Here is a 20,174-nt window from a genome sequence, read left to right as displayed (position 1 = left end):
TGAAGTAAGAAAGCTACCATAAAAGTTACTGTTTCAATGTTTACTGATGTAATTATTCAATACTTACATGTACATGTTTACGTGAGTAAATATGTTTTGTGAACTCACTGCCGGCTCTGCAAATGTAATCAGTATTACTGAAACTGCGTAGTGCAGACAGGCTGCTAATATGAATTTACAGTTCTGTCCTAAAACTAGTTGTTTTTATTGAACAGAGATTATGTGTGCTTTTTTAGATTTTTTTTCTTCTAAAAATTTGAGTTTTTTTTCTTCAAAAAATTCAGAACTCACCTCTTCTTTCTTCCTCTTTTCAGTAGTCAGAACTTGTTTTTTGCTTGACATGTGCAAAATGGTTGCTTTCACTCAAAGTAAGTGACAGTGGCCAGAAAAAGCAGAAAGAGTCATATTCATGGGTTGCCAGGTTTAAGAGAAGGAGCTGTATATGGTTTGAGGCAAAAATAACAACACTACTGTGCCAACACAGCTTGTGCCATCAAAACTGCATTAAATATGTAGACATTTTGAAAGGACAGGATCAACAACAAGTGTAAGTAGAGAAGGCAAGACAGCTGACAAGCGGAACAGGGGAGGCATTTCCTACTTGTTTTGTCATATGAGAGGCAATGCTGTTATGACTGGAGCAGGCAAGGTAATGTCACAACGCAGCAGCAAGAGGCAAGGGAAAGTGGATCTGGGGTATAGCAATGGACAGGCAGGGAAGAGCGAGAGAGCTACACAACATTTGCTCGAGGCTGCTCTCTTAAAGGCTGCATTCCAAATCGCATACTCTTTCTTTTTTCTATTACATACATTCATTTACATCTGACCATAAAACTAATCTAGTTAGGATACAGTAGGCATACACTTGGGACATACTTTCAGTTATTTATTTCATCATAACATTGCACCTTGATCTTGCCTCTTGCTTTTAAATCCGTTGTCGTCCTGTTTGCTTTCATATGGAGGCTCCGTCGTGTGACGTCACTTCCGGTGCGCACTGGATTGTGGGTCAGAATCGCCCAAATATGATGCTGTTTTCAACACTAAAAATCTCTGCCAGATTTAGTAAACATCCGGTTATTTCTAACCATATTAAATCTGGCCACAAGAATCGGGACATCCTAAATCTTTTTTCTACCATACTAAATAGCAGATAGTATGGGTATTGGAACTGCCTATATGGATCCGGTGTGTGTTGCATCATGGGAGATTTCCAGCAGGTTGAGGATGAGGAAGGCTGCACCAGCGTTCTAGATGATGGTTGAAGAAGTAGCTACTTCTTGATGCATATTTTCCACACAAAATAAAATATGTATATAAAAAAAGTTGAAGCCGAGCCAATAGCTGCAATAGTTAGAGGACATTTATTTTTGAAGACTGTAAGATGATGGACTGCATTAGTTGTTGTTAGCCAGTTTTCAGCTGCTGATATAACCCATTCTAGACACCTCTTAAAATGCCAAGATTAGTTCCGTAGCCGCCAGAAAACCATAGATACAACTTTTTAGTTTTTTTTTTATCTTTCCTTCCTGAGAATCTTATCTGGAATGCAAATGAATACAAAATAATAAATTAAAAACTGGCAAAAAAAAAGAAATAAAGACAGAAGGAAAACACTGAAGACAAACCGGTACAATGAACAGGTATACAGACAACGGAGATTAATGGATGGTAGAGTGAAATACGTATAGATGACAGTCAGATATTAGCTTATGGTCACTGTTTCTCTGTATGGTTTTGACATGAGTGATGAAAAAAACTAAATCACACACTCAATAGCTGCAGGAAAATGTTATAAAACAATTTTTTTTGTGATGATCGGCAAAACTTCACACAACTGAGAATATTTTTGAAACCCCCTTTAACAGTAAGACAAGCCTGTTAGACATTAAAAGGCAAAACATTTTTGTATCCAGTTCTGTGAGCAAGTCCCTCATTTTTGCGGCTGAATTTCAGGGAGAAGTCACCTCGGAAAAAAAGTGCAGTATATTCATACAGTTTTGTAATGCATCGCAGTAGAAACACTGGTATTTGGCAAACTCAATCGTTTAAACTTTGGATTTGAACAAACTATACGCACCATAAATGCTTCTTTTGTTTTTAGACTACAGCCTATATTCTCAGCAAATGGCCAGTTCCAAACAATAAATCTATGCTAAAATGCACTGCTGGTTTTGGTCAAACTCAATCATTCATGCACACAATAGTTGGAATTCTCTGAATTCATAATAGAGTGCTTACCGTTTAACCCTCATTTGTACCTTATATAATATCTTAACAAAATGTCATAAACCACCAATACTATAACAACTGTCTTGGCACAACTTCACCAGCTGTGCATGGAGGTTCTTGTCAGAACTTTTAGCAAGATTTGGCACTTACAACAGTTCTAGACAAACTAATATACAAAAAAGGGCTTTTGGTACTTGTTCTGGTTGTGGATACCATTTCCCATTCCAGCTTTTAGGACATGAACCCTTTTCATAAAGTATGAACTAAGGTCTATGTCTCTGAAGGCCTCTCCTACAGTAAACAACCCCGGCGACCAATGTTTACAATATTTTCCCAACAGCAAATTTTTAGCTTGTGCTAATCTCTCCTGGAGATAACAGCAATGATGTTTTTTTTTGTTCTTTTGCATAAACAAACCCAAAAAACACAAGCTCAAATTAAAAGCAAAACTTGAGTCACGCAAATTGAGCTGAACGTTACTTGCCATTTGTCCTTGGTCAATTTTTTTTTAAATAGAAGATGTTGTCCTTTCCGATGACTCAACCCTGTCTATTAGTCTTCAGTGCTGAGCCTGTCATGATAGGAGTCTTCTGCTGAATGTAGCCTGTGTGCAACACTGGCATCCTCCGGATCCACACAGCCCCTTAACACACACCTCACTTTACTTAAGGGAATGCGGAAAGACATCTAGGGGATACGCTCCCCCCGTTTTGCCAACAGGCGGCTTCCAGCTATGTCGAGCCAATTCTTTAACCGATCAGTTTATTTCTTTGGCTTACATAACACTGTTCATCGAAAAACAGGTTGTCCTCAGGGATGGACCAACCAGCTGTTAGCATCCTCCAGGTCTGTGTCCATCTCCTCGTCCTCTTCCAGGGGCTCGGGGGTTCGGAGGGCCAGCTCTCGGAGGAAGGCTGGGGAGTGGGCTGTGGGCTGGGACACCGACTTGAGGCCGATCTTCTTCTTGGTGAGGTGGAACTGGTCGCGGATGAAGTTGTAGAACTGGTACTCGAAGCGCATGCGGTGGTACAGCACCTGCAGAGCCTCCAGGGTAGGGGTGTGTTTACGCACCGTGCCCGTCATGTTACCCATCTTCCTGTAGTCTGCATGGGACAACAAAAACAGGATTCCGATATAAGAATAAGACTTCATCAAGATTACACCGTGCTTGAGAAAAAATACATTTGCCACACTTTGAGTCTTGATGGGAACAACAGCTACAATTGTGATATTTTTTTGACATATGAAACAATACATTTGAACATTGGCACACCCACCGGGGCTCTTGTAGATGTTGAGTACTCCGGTGAAGTAATGAGGTAAGAGCCTCTCTAACAGGAGCAGAACATCCTCCAGCTCCTCCAAGATACCAACCAGCAGGTAGTTCTCCACAACATTCTGCTTGGCCCGCTCCAGAGCCCACACTCCTGGCTCCCTGGTGGAGAGAGAGAGAGAGAGAGAGAGAGAGAGAGAGAGAGAGAGAGAGAGAGAGAGAGATGAAGAGTAACTGATAAAAACACAAAAACAGCAAAAAAATATCCGGTAACACTTAAGGGTACATTAATTAACTGTTACTTAATGCTATGCTTCATGTGCATTAAGTAAGCATATTAACTAACCGTTATGCTTAACAAAGTATTAGTTAACTTAAAATAGTTAATGCTCAACCAAGCATTTACTCACCATTAATAACTAAGAATTAACAGTCACTTAATACTTAATAAGCATTTACTAACATTTAATAGCATTAAATAAGCATTAAGTAAAAGTGAATTAATGTCAACTTATTTTAAAGTGTTACCAAATATCCCTATGAAAATCATAAATTGTGAAGTGTCTGTAAATATACCTGCATTGAGGATGCTGTCCACAGAAGTAGGGAATGATGTAGAAAACCCTGGGGTTGGAACACTCGGGGTAATTCTCTAGAATGCACACGTTGATATCCTGAAAACACACACAAAACAGTCCTTTTAATTCTACACAGTACTCATTCTTTTTTTCATCCGACTTGCAGCAGAGGAATCTCAAACAGACTTGTAGAGAGGTGTTGCTGCCACTAGATGGAGCCCTCCACCAGCACTGTCTTGGACCTCTTGTTCCTTGATAGTCATCATCTGAGAAGCCTATATAAGTGCAATGCAAAACCACATCCTGAGCACAAGAGATACTCACTGCCCCTTTCACCTCAGCTGCTCTCAGGGGCTGAGGTGTCAAGTACAAATACATTCAGGCTCTCCCCCTTGAGAAGTAAAGTTATGCCATATAAATTGGAATTACCAGCATCTTCTAGCTGCATAATTCAGATAGAACCCATTGAGACTCCCACATTGAGACATTGAGCTGGGTTACACACGGTTTCCCGTAGCTGATGCAACCGCCACGTTATTTCAGACAAACACGACACGAAATGTTAGGAAAAGTTCAAAACCCTGCATCATGCCAATGATGCAGGGTTTTGAACTTTTCCTAACATTTCGTGTCGTGTTTGTCTGAAATAACGTGGCGGTTGCATCAGCTACGGGAAACCGTGTGTAACCCAGCTCAATGTCTCAATGTGGGAGCCATTAAGTAATGAAAGGAAAAGAGAGAAAAACACACAGGAAAGATTAAAAACACACATGCAGGAGTGAAGCTGGCCAGCCTCTGAGTGCTGTGGAAGTCGTAGTCAAATCCATGTCAGGTGACGTAAGCCCTACGGATGGCAACAAGTCCTGAGCAACAAAACACTCTACTGAAGCATTACTCACTGAAAACACACACACACACACACACACACACACACACACACATGCATGCACTCACACACACACACACACACACACACACACACACACACACACACACACACACACACACACGTCACTTTTAGGGTAATTACATAGACAATCATGTCCTGGTGTTGATTTACACATAACCCTAACCAGTACTTACTCACTAATCAACTAGTCTTAAAAGTGTCCCTGAAAGTTAAAAAAATAACTCATACCAAACCCACCACACACACACACACACACACACACACACACACACACACACACACACACACACACACACACACACACTCACACGCAGATGTGCCACATGCACACACAAACACGGTACCAGGCTACATGCACGAGGCAAAAGGTGTTGACAGGCCTGTTGAATAAAACAGAACGAGATCTAAAAGTGGAAGCAAATTGAAAGCGTAATGATTACGTCAAAGCCGGCCCTCTAAGATTTATTCATCGCATCAGTCGGTAACGGCTGATTTAAACAGAGCAATTTGTCAAAGTCAACACTGCGGCCAACATGCTCCATCACAGAGATTAAGTTGGGTCAGACAGGACCGCAGGCCCCAGACCTTCACTGATGTTGTAGTATTCTATTGAGCATGAGATGTGATGGGAGTGAACACAGAAAGAGGCAGGAAAGCATGTGCACACTATATACAGTAACCCTGGATTGTATGCTTTTTAAATTGTAAATGGACTATACATATATAGCGCTTTTCCCTGGTTTTACACAGACCCAAAGCGCTTTACATTGTTATGTACACATTTACCCAATCAATCACACATTCATACACCGATAGCAGCAGCTACCAAACTAACTATCAGGGACATTTTGACAAGTGGCGGGGAGGCGGGGGATCGAACCACCAACCCTGCAACCCAGTGGACGACCGTCCTACCCGCAGCCACCCACAGTTACACAGGTAAAAGCTCCAGCTGTTCTTACTCTTTTTGGCTGTAAAGATTATTGCCCAGCCAAAATGGATAGACTATTGCATGTCATGTAACTTTATTTAATTAAAGGCAGGCAAGGCGGAAAAATGATATATAGGAAAATGATATATAAACATAGGATTAAACATTGAAAAGATGACACAATACAATGATATAAAATACATTGGATGAAACATTAAAAAGAGTATGAAAAGAACTGCATTGTATATTTGATCAAATGAATATACTCCTGTTTGATCCATATCACAAATCTAAAAGCGTTTCATCTTTATTCTTCTCAAGCCTTCTAACGAGGTAGCCCTGCCAGGAAGAGTGTGGAGGTCTACATGCATAAACTAGCATCACATCAATTATGCAATTGGTCAGTTTCTTTAAATTTTTTCTTTTTCTCTTTCAGGTGAATACTATGGCGCAATTGTGCCTCTGAAAAATCAAGCAAGCGGCTGCAGGGGCTTGTTTGAACTTCATGACTGAGCGTGTGCCCTATGCACACTGGGAATATATAAGACTATTGGTGATCAGTGAAGCAAACCACTGGAAAGCTCTTCAAAGAAACCACAGCATAAACCCCGAAGGAGGAACCTTTAGAGAAAGAAGAACTTTAGAAGTTCAGCATTGTCGGTGTGTCCGGGGTCGTGTGTCCGGAACTTTGGTATCATTTTTCCCACTGCTTTTTCTTTGATCAGTAGTTTGAAAAATAATTAGTTATTTCCTAAGAAAAGGACGAGAGAGTCTGTACACACACACACACACACACACACACACACACACACACACACACACACACACACACACACACACACACACACACACACACAGTGTTATCAACTTTGAGTACACATCTCCTTGGCCCACAGTAGCTACTACTGTTTCCTATCTGTGAGGAGTTTTTTTTACATTATCTCGAATCAAAATGCAACAAAGCACAAAAGCTCCCAAAAAATGTCTTACGGACCGACTTAGAAGCAGTATAAGTGAGAGAAGGCACGTGAAAGCCAGAGACAAAGAAAACAGAGAAAAGGTATGGACCCGGAAGTGACATGTGTGATGCTGTGCAGCGACTGACACACATGGCTTGCTGCCAGGACGTCCCTCCACCACTTTGCTCTGACACTTGATACAAGAGACTTACGCCTCAACATTAAAGGGACCTCTGGGAATCCAGCCACAACCCATTTATATACAATTATTCACACTCAAATACAGGCAGCGCACACAAACACACACACACACACACCATGGACAATACGCACTCTTTATGGAACCCATTAGTATTTCCAAGAGAGCTCCTGTGTGCACACTCAGGCTCATTGTTTCTATTCTCACTATGGATTAGGGCACTGAGCAGAAACGGAAACCGAAGCAAAACAGGCCCTAATCTCTACAACTGCTTCCCATTTGACTGGATGGAATGTATGGATGAATGAAGTTAGGAGTAATTGATGATGTCAACCTTTCCCATGGGACAATTTTTGACTCCAAAAAATGCAGGGAGCATGGGAGCAACACACTTGGCTCAAATCACATTTAAACCTGCATTTAGACATTCTATTGCCACTTTGGGGGCTATCTGTTTTATTTGTGTTTGTATCCGATTTTTTGGTCTCCACCAACATCAAGTCGCTAACTTTGTCCATCTGCAATTTGGCTAATAGTGGGGTAGTGCACAGTTGGCTTTTTCATTGAAAACAGTAAAACAGTTACTTCTTAGGACCCAAAACTACTCAGAAGAGAGAGAACAAGGTGAATCAAATGTGTCTGAAAGATGCTAAAAAGCTCAGTAGAACAGAGGGGAACTGCAGGATTGGTCTAGATGATAATTATCCTTTGGTTCAGGGGCCGAAAAAGGTCAATATCGTAAAGTAAGTTTATACAAGGAGTTTGTGGCTTCCATCTATGCAACACCTTACACATGCCGCTGCTGTTAATATAAAACACATTCATTATCGCTGCTTTGAACTAATCGTTCTTAGCATTTGTTGACAGCATTGCCAGATGTGTGGCGCCAACTGCATCCAGGTGATACCGAAAACTGTCAGATAAATTGCCATTCGAAAGAAATCTATCCAAAAATGACATGAATCTACTCCTTTATGTCTAATAAAAAAACATATTCTTGCTTAGACAACACCTGATGGATGCGACCAGCAAGCTTCAATGTGTCTGTTGCACCTGAGGCAATCAACTGTGTGTGGCTGGCACAGCACGTTACTGTTTTTTTTTAATGTCAAGGCATGCTGTAGCACAACTGTTTAAGCCTCTGTCATAATGTATGTGACAGTTTAAATGTCAGACTAATTGAGATTGCACAATTTTTTATTTTTTTGGCCGTGGGAATCTCTCCTGATCAAACCTGAACCGTGAGAAACTAATCTGAGTTCTCAGGAGTTCAGTTGAGAAACTAAAATGACATCGTAGACATCTAGCACGTGTTTGTTACGCATACTGAAATGAACATTGACATATTCTCACACACACACACACACACACACACACACACACACACACACACACACACACACACACACACACACACACACACCTTTACTTCGAGGTAGGTCCGATGAATCATTGTGCATGTGCTCCCTCTGGATTGATCATTTTCCTATGCGCTTCGCCAATACACACACACTCGGTTTATGTAAATCAACTAAAATAATCTGACCGGATGAAAATGCCGTGGATTTTTAGAACTCACACAAATGTCATAATGTACTGTAAATCCTAAATGACAGTCCGTGCATGTACTCCACAGTGCAGTGTACACACATGGTACATGTGTGTACACTGCATACAAGGGTCCAGCCAGTGCGTGCCTTTGCACACACACACACACACACACACACACACACACACACACAGTGTGTGTGTGTGTGTGTGTGTGTGTGTGTGTTGGGTTTACAGTGTGTGTAAAAAGGGGTGTGGGGACTGACGGAAAAATCCAAGCCGACCACAGGAATGTCTCAGTAATACGTGCATCAGGTTCCCTCAGCCCCTGCTAGCTAACTGACAGTGTTCTTTCATTGACACTTCTCATACACACCCGGCGCGGGGCAGGCAGGGCTAATGCACACCAGGCAGGGGATCTAAAGCATGTTGACATAGCAGGCCACTGGCTGATACATGCACAGATATTTGAAAACACTATACTTGTGAGGACATTCATGCCTGGGCCTCAAATCTGGACAAATCTATTCAGACTTGTTTCAGATATCAACATTGAACGGAAATAACTATTTTAAAAGTCGATATTTCGGAGAAGTATGCTGCCTTGCCAATTTGTCAGGTGGAGCTCTGTCCAGAGACCCAGGTATAAAAAGGTGGACAGCTGCTTCCAACTCAAGCTCACAGAAGCCCAAGGCTCCACTATACAAACCAGCTACTATTTATACTACTTTATCATTAGTTTTGAGTCTGTGAATTTATGTCTAGATTCCTAAATTAATACTTTTTTTTACTGTTATTGTTATTTTTTGTGAGGTTCAGCACATTTTGCAGCGTACACAGCAGTCTAGTGCAACTGCAGCCTACAGCAATATACAGAAGCTAGTGTGGCGAATGCTTGTAGACACTGTTTATAGGTATGATTTAGCACATAACTGCAAGCAGTTTTTTATGATTAGGCAAGTTAGGCTGTCGTTGCTAACAAGCGCAGTCAGTGCAAAATAATTATTACCAACAGCAGCAAGGCAAAGGAGTAAGAAAAGAAAGCAAAGCAAAACAACAGCTATAAATATTGCTTTTGTAAAGTGGTGCCATCTTAGAGACACTTCTACGCCTATACATCATATCTGTTCAATGGAATGAGTCGAATGGGAGTCAGGTGAAGTGAACAAGACAAACAATACACTGAGTGACTCAAAGAAACAAACAAAAAAATATAGAGATTTCTTGACTCAAACAAAGAGAGTTGGCCGCAACAGAAATGTCATCACTTTGGAAAATGTTAGTCAGTTTTACAGTAAACCCTGTTAAGGACTCTTGGTCCTCATAACGAAACACACACACATACACACAAGCACCTACACACGCAAACACACACACATACACACAAGCACCTACACACGCAAACACACACACACACACACACACACACACACACACACACACACACACACACACACAGACACACACAGGTAAGCCAGTCTACATCAACACAGCCCCCCTTAACTGCAGCAAGGGGCCCCCGTGGTCTGCATACTTTAATAACTCAACTCACATGGTCCAAAACTCCAGGGGAAAGCAGTGCAATACTTAATTACACCCAGTCAGACTCAAGCCAGAATGACATTCACTCTGCTGTTAGCCTCTCAGTATGAGCCTTGTTAGCTCTAAGGGTCTCGGACAGTACAGATGAGTGTGTGAGCGATGGCTGACAGTGTACCTGGGTTTGTGCCTGGAGATTTATTTGCCTTCAAATCCAGAACAAGCACTGATTTAATAATGGTTTTGTCCTCCTCTTAAAGCCAACATATTTTCGCCTACCTCCTCCCCTAATCCCAAATGTAGATGTTTGTGTTACTTACCAACTTCACATTAGACCCAAGTCTTCCCTGCTGATTGTACCATGGTGGTTGTCATAAAGTCAAACTGTATTTAAGAAGCTTCTCAACTGGGTAAAAAATCCAGAGATAAAAAAAGGCGACTTGAACATAATGCTCCAAATGGCATGTATCGTGATTCGTGAAATATGAGATGCGTCGCCTTAAGCAAGGTGCTGCATGGGTAAAGACTTCTGCAGGGCACATGTATGATACGGAGTTTTCTTTTTTCTTCATGTGGTTATACTAAAACAGGGTCTCTAATTGGAATCATAATCAGGTTTAAATATTGGGTTAGCGTCAGTCTGCCTTCATTCCTCCCTCCAGCAACACCATGTGTAGAACATCTTCAAAGAGAGTACAGTGTGGTTTTACTTTTATATATGTCTGTATGGGATAAATGCTCCACATTGAAATTTAAGCAAGATAATGTTTGTCTTAAGATAATAACAAAAAGAGATCTCCAATAAGAAAAAACAGTCATCTGGCTGACGTGGGGATCTGCTATGTATCAGTTATTTAATGAATGAATGGATGCAGAAATCTCTTTTGATAGGTTTGATATGTGTCTTTATATACATTTTGCACTGTAGTATGATTACTCTTTCTCTGTAAAGAAAGCACGCCTCTGTAATTACTGTACATTAAGGTCATACCAGGAGAAAAAATTAGTAGATGAAATTTCATTTCATGTCTCGACTTAGCGTCTGGAAACAGTACAAAACTGATTTAAAGCACTGCTATTGACAAGCCGGCTACTCAATCATTAAACACCTGTGCAGCTCTGTGAAATACCACACATTCGTATTTCAAACCCTAAACAATTTTACATATAGTAAATATCTTAGGCTTGTGGGTGCTGGGGGCCACAATCAAAGGCAAGTAGGAGAAGAAGGCTCAATGGTTCAGTATTTGTTTCAATCTAAATCAGACTGTTATAAAGGTTGCATGGAGCACTGTATGGTTCCCTTGGCACAGGAGCAACATGGTAACAAAACGTGGTACCCTAACCCTTCCCTAAAGCTAGAAACTTAATAAACAAGGGACTTGGTCAGGTTATCTTCGACCCAAATATGACGCAATGTTATGGCCGAGGATGCGCTGCTTTTATGTGGAAAGAAAAAGGCGACCGAAGCTAGCTCAAACCACACGTACTGATAATAAATTCCTCCTTTGCCATCTTGAAGGCAGGTGCAAAGCTTTGGCTATAAAAAAAAAACAGATAATTAATGGTCAGGCCTGACGTGCCTGAATGACCGCAGTTTCAGAGTCTAGCAAAGAGACAGAAATAGTTTTTCGTAGTGCACCTCACATTTACATGTACGTATTAAAGCTGTAGTGTGTAACTTTTCCACATAAATGCATGTCAGTTACATTCAAGCCATCGCCATATGAGTAAACACAAAGTTGATGAAGCCTAACAGCTCCACAAAATCTTTCTCTGTATTTCTCAGTATGGCAGCGTTTACAAACTGGTGTGGGATAAAATTCCATGTGCAATTACCGAACGCTTACCTCATAGATGCACCTGTTGCATCTATGAGCATGTGTATGTTGCATGTGTTGTTGCAATTACTCAGACTTACTCACAGGGGCAACAGAAGTTACGCACCATAGCTTTAAGCAGGTAACAGACTAATATCAGTAGAAATGTCTAACAAGTTTTCATTTGCAGATCATTACATTTCTTATAACAGCATCTTAAAAAGCCACAACGTCCAGACAATCTGTGCATCTAATAACATAACACAACAACATTAACAATCAATATCAGACACACTGACCAACTCCAGGACAAAAAAAACATGGAATACAGCTTGAAGCAAATTTACTGTAGTGTATAGCTGTCAATATTGTAAATGTGTGCTCAAGGGCACATCTTAAAGACACTGATTCATTTCTGCACTCACCAGGTATCTCTCGTCATCCTTCATGCCTGGAGTGCGTATCAGGTGGTTCTGCTCCCCCCTCCAGTCCCCAAAACGACGGAAGAAGTAGTTGGACAGGAAGCGGTTGATGGGGTCCCGGATTATGTTGATATAGACGGGCTGCTCTATCCTAAACCTAAAAAAAATTAATTTGAAAAACATATTTTAATATTAAATGTATTTTCCAACTGCTTTTTTTGTGAAAGCATCATTGTAGTGCACTCTGCATGGCGCACCACTGTACCTGGTGAAGTTGAGGAAGTGAACATGCCGCGTGAAGAGGAATGGCTGAGGGATATTACTGATGTTCTTCATGAGATCCACCTGAATTAAAAAAATAAAAAAAAAAAAAAACACACACACACACACACACACACACACACACACATAGATTAAAAGAGTGTCACAGAATGAATAGGTGTATCCGCCTTAAATATGGGACAAACATGCATTTGTTTTGTTAAAGATACAGTGTGTAATTTTAATGCATCTTGGGCGCCGTCTAGTGGTGAAAGTTCTAGATTGCATTGATGCGTCCATTTAGCCTGGCATTCCCAGACCTGCCACTAGGCGCTGGCAAATTAAATTTGCTGCGCGTGTTGGTCTGGACACGCTCCGTTGAAGCTTTATCAAGAAAACCAGAAATCAGGCTATGGTTTCAATTGGTTCTATCTACTGTAATATGGGCGCGCCAGAGCCCTTTATATGGTGCTCTGGGGAGGACGTAACCGGATGACGACAGTGATGTGCATGCGACGTCGAAGCCGTGATAGTAAACATCAAAGATGGCTGCGGATATGTTGTGTGAGTTTGAGACTGCTTTGGCCTCGACCCTTAATGATTTGGAAGACGGCACTGAAATCTTTCATTAGCAAGTAAGTGGAATGTTCTGTTTTGCCGACCGACAACGGCAAACGTTTAATTTAACAGTTTAACAGCTGTTCGCTAAACGAAAGGGGCTTACGTCACCTTGTGCATCGCTCTGATTGGTTGTAGTGCTATCCAACTGTGTGCAGTGGCATTTGAAATGCACGAGTAGGATCCGCCCCTTGAGTTGGAAATTACTATTGATCGTGGCCAGACCCTCTATCGTTCAAGATATCAGGGTCTGGATTTCCAGGCTAGCGTCCATTTGGAATATATCATATAAAAACGCATAAAGCTGTTTAATTTTCCCGACTACTGTAGAAACATGGTGGTGCAACATGGCGGCATCCGTTGAGGGCACCCTGCTCATATACATTACAACACTTATTCTCAGGTAGATATATGTAGGTTATTTTCAAGCGATTATACACTAATTAAACCATACTTGTGAATATTATATTCCCTGAACAGACTACACCTTTAATGGGTGATAAACCAAAGTATTTGCAAGCTCCTGACACTTTAGAGAGTCTTCTACAGTGTAACTTACACTGATAGAAGCTTCCTTGTAAACTAAATGAAGACTAAAAGGTATTGTCAAGCAGAACCAAGAACTCCCATCCCAAGTGGTTTATTGTTTGACTGAGTGCATTACCCATGGACAAGATGCACTTGGCCTGTGTATTTATCTGGCTTTGGGTCCACCATTGATTAGATTTGCAGAAACTTTCTTTACAGACTGACCTCACCACAATGTCAACCTCCGCCTTGACTGTACAAAGTGCTATCATTGTTTTGTTCATAAGACATCATTCACCAACCATAGTTAAAGTCATGCCCGGGGAAAGCCAACATTTCTAAAGCAATTATTATTCCAAGGTTCTTCTTCCCCTGCCTCTATGAAAAAAAAGCATTCCAAATACTTTCTAGGTCTGTATGGAAAGTCAGTAGCTCACAGTACCCAAAACAAACGTTGAGATATCGTAGTACAGTGCATAGTGGTTTATACAGTGCAGACCCTTATGTACATGAGCTCTTTGACTAAAGGCCACTCGACTGAAACCGAATTCATATAGTCATTCTTCAAAAATATCGCTCCATATTGAAATAATTCAACGTTGTGAGACCCAGGCAGTTACACACGTAAAAAATAATGGTTATGTCTGTGCACCGGTGGAGCTTATAATATGTGTAATTTACAAAATAATAAAAAAAACACGACCCACATAATGACCCAAAGTCATGACTCTGCTAGTAATAGCCTCGACATTAAGTTTTAGTACGTGTATGGGAGCTGTTAACACTGTGTAAGATGTTAATGCTATATTCAGGGAGCATTGGGAGAGTTATCAACTGTACGTACTTCAACTTTCTTTTTTCTGTCTTTTGTACATACTGAGAGTGAAGAAGTGTGATACATCAACATTATAATTTCGTCAAATAATCTTCAAAATATCAACTTATCCAAGTCTTGACTTGTGTGGATATTTTTTTCCAACTTTGTCCGAATCTCAAGAAAATGTCTCTACAGTATATTTATCCCTGAGTAGACAGGTTCAATTGAGAAGTGTTTCTGGTGGACTTCTGCCATACCTTACAGATTAAGACCAGAAAGTAACAGGCCAAGTCTTACAAGTATCAGTGGTCAGAACACTTTTGAAAATGTCCAGAGGGGTAATGGTCAGGTACTTAGTTGCACAGGGAACTAAACTAGCTTACTTCTAAAAATTCATGTTATTTCTTGAAGTTATTATTATCGTTTTTGACTCTTTTACCTAGTTGTTCCCCCTTTTATCAACCCAATACAGCATGACTTATCCCTCTGTAATGCTGTCCTTGTCTTACTCTACACTGCTGGTCCTTTGGAGAGAGTTTCAGCCATGTGTCATATGCCACATCCGTGACACACATTGTCACCAGATGCTTCTTTTCTATTGCGAGTAAGAGAAAGCAACGGTTCAATTTGTTTCTGTTGTTGTTTCATGTTCCCCAGCTGGATGGTATGATCCATGTTTTGCATGTATTGCAGAGACAATGATATACAGTATGGTCCCTCATGGGCTTCCCACCAGAGGACATATAAACAAGTGTGCTAATGCGAACACACACATCCAAGCAGAAGGGAACCGAAAATGTAACGTCTACATTACTATGACAGGTGGATGTTTTAAGTAGCTACGAGGAACTTTTAAATATTTCTGAAACAGTCTATTTTTGTAACTGCAAATCAGTGCAAGGAATGATATTTTTATATAGTTTTTTTCTAAATGCCTTTGTCATGGGTACGCTCACCCAGGAACAACAGCTGGCATAGTAAAAAACACTACCGCCTTTGTCCAAAGGGGGTGCAAGAATGAACAAAAACGGAGAGTTCCTCAGAGCACCTTTAAACAGGTATAAGCACAAATGAGTAAGGGAAAAAAACTGAGGAAAATGTGAAAAGTGTGAAATATATGAAAACGGCACATGGGGAATTCAATGAGTCCCTCTGCTATGTAGACAGTGACACAGAAGCCAAAGATAAAACAAAACTTCCAATCATGGGGGGGGGGGGAGGCATACACAGGGAAAAACAGAACAGAGGAGGAGCAGGCACAGGAACAGCATCTGTGATGGGAACATCTAATCTCAGGATAGCTCTCAAATACCCCTGTTTATCAAGGTGCTGCTTCTGAAAAACTCTATAGGATTTCTCTCACACCATGGGCTCACACTTTGCTTGTTTGTTTGGGTACAGTGGAAAAAGTAAAACTAACTTCACGCAGAATCTTTAAAAATACTTATGATCGGGGCGCTCGTGGTTTAGTGGTAAAAGCCCCCCCACCCCTCATAAAAGGAAATACTTATGATCCCATTAAAGTTACATTAACGTACTTTGTCAAGTCAGCGCTAACCATTATATAGCGATATATGATTAGACCTGTAAATGTGGAGCTAAGGCCTTCGGTATTAGCTGCCTGATTTGGGTATGAAGGACATATTCTTCGGGGTCCTCTCTTTAACAGGCTGAATCACTCTTTATATAAAAAAAAACCTTGCTGGCAGAGTCTACTGATCCGTTGAGGAACAGTTTGAATGTCCTGCTCTTATAAACTATGTATAGGCACCTGTTACGTCATAGCGCGAGACTATTTGGATAGCTCCAGTAATATGTGTACTTGTTTATGTGTACACGCGGGGCAGCTGATCTGAGGGCCTAGTCACAAGGTCTCCCTCTTCTCTATAAACTCAGTACATTTCCACTCACTCCGATTCAACTTTTTTTCTGTGGATCCTTCCAGCTGTAAAATGCCAAGTTTCAATCTTTTCATTAGCGGCACACTGTAGAATTGATTTATTCCACCAAATCCGGGTCCCTCCTGCGCGCTCCCTCTCTATTCATTCATTTCAATTCCTGACATTTAGAAAAAAAGTTTATTTTCCACAAACTCCCCCAATTAGCCCAGAGCTAACCCCTGATGTCCCCTCCCCCCTCCCCCCCCCCCCCCCCCACACCCAGGTTGATGTGCAGACCCTGAACACATTTGGCACATTTGGTTAGTTAGGGTGTGTGTGTCAGTGTCTGTGTGTGTGTGTGTGTACGTGTGTGTGTGTGTGTGTGTGTGTGTGTGTGTGTGTGTTTTCCTAACCAGCCCTCTGGTCTGTCTGGCCAGACCCCCTCTGATTTACCATGGAGAGCTGCAGGGAGACGGAGGGAAAGTGGAGGACAGCCTGAGATTCCAGGCATACCTGTAAACCCCGTGACCCCCCCCACACACACACACCCCTCGACCCCCCCCCCCTCCTCCACCCTCCTTCCTGAGCCCCCATGGCGTCCGCACAGGGCTCATCAAGGGGAAAAAGAGGAAGAACCAGAAACCACAGAAAGCTACGACTGTTTCCATGCCTTTGAACCCGATTCAATTTGTCTTTATGTAGCTACCTAATAAAAAAAAAACAGGTTATAGTCAGGTCAGACGCTGCAAAACGACTCCAAAGGGATCAGTCCAGATATCACAGCTCATACGTAGCTTATCTGCTCAAAGAGTACTAACACAGAACACAGGAAGTTAGGCTACAAAATTAAATAAATAAAAAATCTTAAAAAAAATATGTTAATCTTAAAAATAAAAATTAGCAGTTACTTTTTGAATTTCTTCCAGCACCCAGTCCAATTAAATTCTCTGTAAGCATTGAGTGCAGCTGGGGAGATGCTACTATGGGAATAACTAGTTACAGTCTTTGTTTTTTTTATGCTGGGGCCAGCCAGACACTTCTTGGTATTTGTGCCTCTGCGGTCATGGGACGCAGATACACAGGGTTCATGTGCTGTTGAGCCACTGACTGCTAGTTCATGTGTTTGGTGAGAGGAGGCAGGAAACCAGATCCCACATGAATACAGTCGCTGAAAATAAAAGGTGTTGTTTTTCTGTTTTTCTGGAGTTTATCTTAAACCTCTCTCTCCCACTGACCCTGTTCCCCCTTTTACTGTAAAGGACAGATGCGTAACTATATACGCCAAGACTGTCCACAAGCTCTGCAAAGTTTCACCTTCCCCATTTTGGCTACCTACTATATGTACGGGGCATCAACCCTGGGCAAACCCATTAGCTAGGACTGCTGGGAGAGCCAGCTGGAAAATGCGCCAGAAAAACTGCAAGCCAGTCTCCAGCCAGAACCACAACTGATGAGACCAACATCTCTATACTTAGGCCACGCGCGCCGTCTGGTTCTGCATAAGTCAACACACACACACACACACACACACACACACACACACACACACACGCACACGCACACGCAAACACACACACCAGTACACATGCAAATAAACACACAAATAGGGAGACACACTTTGCAGAAACGCGCTCAAATACAAGCACAGACATACTTATTAAACATCCCCCCCCTTGCCACGGACACCGGAATGCACAAACTCTGTCTGCTTGCTACCGTTCACAGAGATTTATTATGTCCAGAGAATTAATGAGTGTAATGGTGTTCTGCCACACCGGGTGAGCAGCCAGCAATTTTTAAGGTTTTGATGAATGGATAAACAAGTAGCTGTTTCAATATTGGCTTTTTCACACACATTACCATCACATCGGTCAATAATGGTTATATACAATTTTAGCATCTGCTGACCGTTCAAAAGTGGTTAGCAGCAGTAGCTTAGCCGTAAAAGCATGTGGCCGGTCAATAAATTCATATGAGGATGTGAGTCACGGCAACAAAACTCCCACACAAACACACACACACACACGGTCAGTTCACCTCCTCATCCGGGTGACTAGAGGAGCCCTTACATGAGTGGAAAATGTTAAAGGCATAAGTTCAAATGAAGAGGCCTGGACCATGTGCTAGTTCTGAGGAAGTCAGATATTTGTGCATTCACTCATCGAGCGTATAGCGTTAGTTCAGGCAGGGTACGGACGTCAAGCGGCTGTCATCTGTGCGCATCAGCTGACAGCCAGTTTACGCCCCTAGCACGTCATTGGCCGTACACTCTAAGTGGCGCTCTATTTAAGCTGCTCTAGCCTACCTACTGGTGCTGCTTCCTCTGCAAGCTTTTGCAACCCACCTCCACCCCACCACCTCCTGTAAATGTATTGTCATCAATGTCATTTCTGTTGTCATTGACGCTTGTTCTGTTCTACACCCTAGGGGGTCCTTGCTGCAGATCTCCTCACCTTTCGGTAATCCATGAAGCTCATGGAGGTCAGAGGGAGGGCTCTCTCTGTCTAAAAGCTTTCCACGCGTGCGCATGGAGGGGGAGGAGATCTTGGATCAGAACCATACCGCCAAATATAATTACTGCAAAGTATTCTGCTAATCGAATAAACTATATTTTGACTAAAGTATTCCTGTCTGAACTACCATTGATCTCAATTCTCCTTTCATCTCTCCCCCTAACGGAATGTAGAAGGTTAGGGTCAACTACAGAGCAGCATCTCTGAAGCACCACGGTATACTGTATTTAAGTATAATTTTGAGGTACAGGTATTCTGGTTGAGTGTTTCAAATGTATGCTACTTTATGCTCGTATTGGGGCACAGTTCAGGTAAAGTCAGGTAAGGTGGGCAAAATCATACCTTATACTCAATAATACATTTTGCAGCTTTGGTATTGCCTCTGCAAAATGAACAAACAAAACACATGATGGGTTGAGGCAATATGATAAGATTATGCTCAGTAATAGTTTATTAGTTTTGGTAAATTCTGTAGTTGCATTCACCTCTTCTTGACTAACTACAACGTTACAAATGTTGCATCCCCCAACCCTATCAGTTATAATAATCCTATAACATAGAGTCCAGAATGTATTTGCAGAGGTATTGAAGCACAAAACACAAAACATTAATGTAAAAACAAGATTGTACCATACCATATAAAACAATATGTATCCCTCACATTTGTGTGCATAGTATCTCTATAGTTCTTCTACCTATGTTACATTTTCCAATGCAGGACTTTTATGCGCAATTGAGTTATTTAACACTGTGGTGTTGATAATTCGATTTAAGTAAAAGGTTTAAGTTTTCCTTCTGCTAACTGGATTGTTGCTTAATATTATAAATGATTTATAACCCATTTAAAAGTACAGTTGTTACATTCTCCCACTGAGCCTGTATTCAAACCATCTGGTCAAGTCCATGTCCCTGGAAGCAATCTTGTTTTGGGACCACAGTTTGCAGTCAAGTTTGCAGCAAAACACACAGTGCTTGTGTTTTGAGAAAGAGAAATAGTATTTGTGCTTAATCGTAAAAATCATTTAGATACAGTGCGCTTTATTCCCATTGGCATTCCCACTCGCACAGGGCCAGAACCTCTTAGTGTCTCAAAAAGCTGCGGTTTTTAAACCAAAGCAGTTTTTCCCTCTGTAAAGTCCATGTACT

The 20,174-nt window shown here is 41.5% G+C and overlaps 1 protein-coding gene across 1 annotated transcript in view; it reads right to left on the bottom strand.

Moving 5' to 3' along the window:
* Nucleotides 1–1,617: 1,617 nt before the first annotated feature.
* Nucleotides 1,618–20,174, bottom strand: part of usta (uronyl 2-sulfotransferase a) — a 62,240-nt gene continuing 43,683 nt past the window's right edge. Inside the window, 5 exon segments of the mRNA XM_080048446.1 lie at nt 1,618–3,335; nt 3,510–3,667; nt 4,082–4,179; nt 12,415–12,568; nt 12,677–12,756. Coding sequence (XP_079904572.1) covers nt 3,043–3,335; nt 3,510–3,667; nt 4,082–4,179; nt 12,415–12,568; nt 12,677–12,756 — 783 coding nt within the window. The 3' untranslated portion in view covers nt 1,618–3,042.

The sequence above is a fragment of the Ammodytes marinus genome (assembly GCF_949987685.1).
Source record: "Ammodytes marinus genome assembly, chromosome: 19".
In the NCBI taxonomy this organism is placed as follows: domain Eukaryota; kingdom Metazoa; phylum Chordata; class Actinopteri; order Uranoscopiformes; family Ammodytidae; genus Ammodytes; species Ammodytes marinus.
The sequence above is the reverse complement of the archived record's forward strand: the minus strand, read 5'-3'. Positions and strand labels throughout refer to the sequence as shown.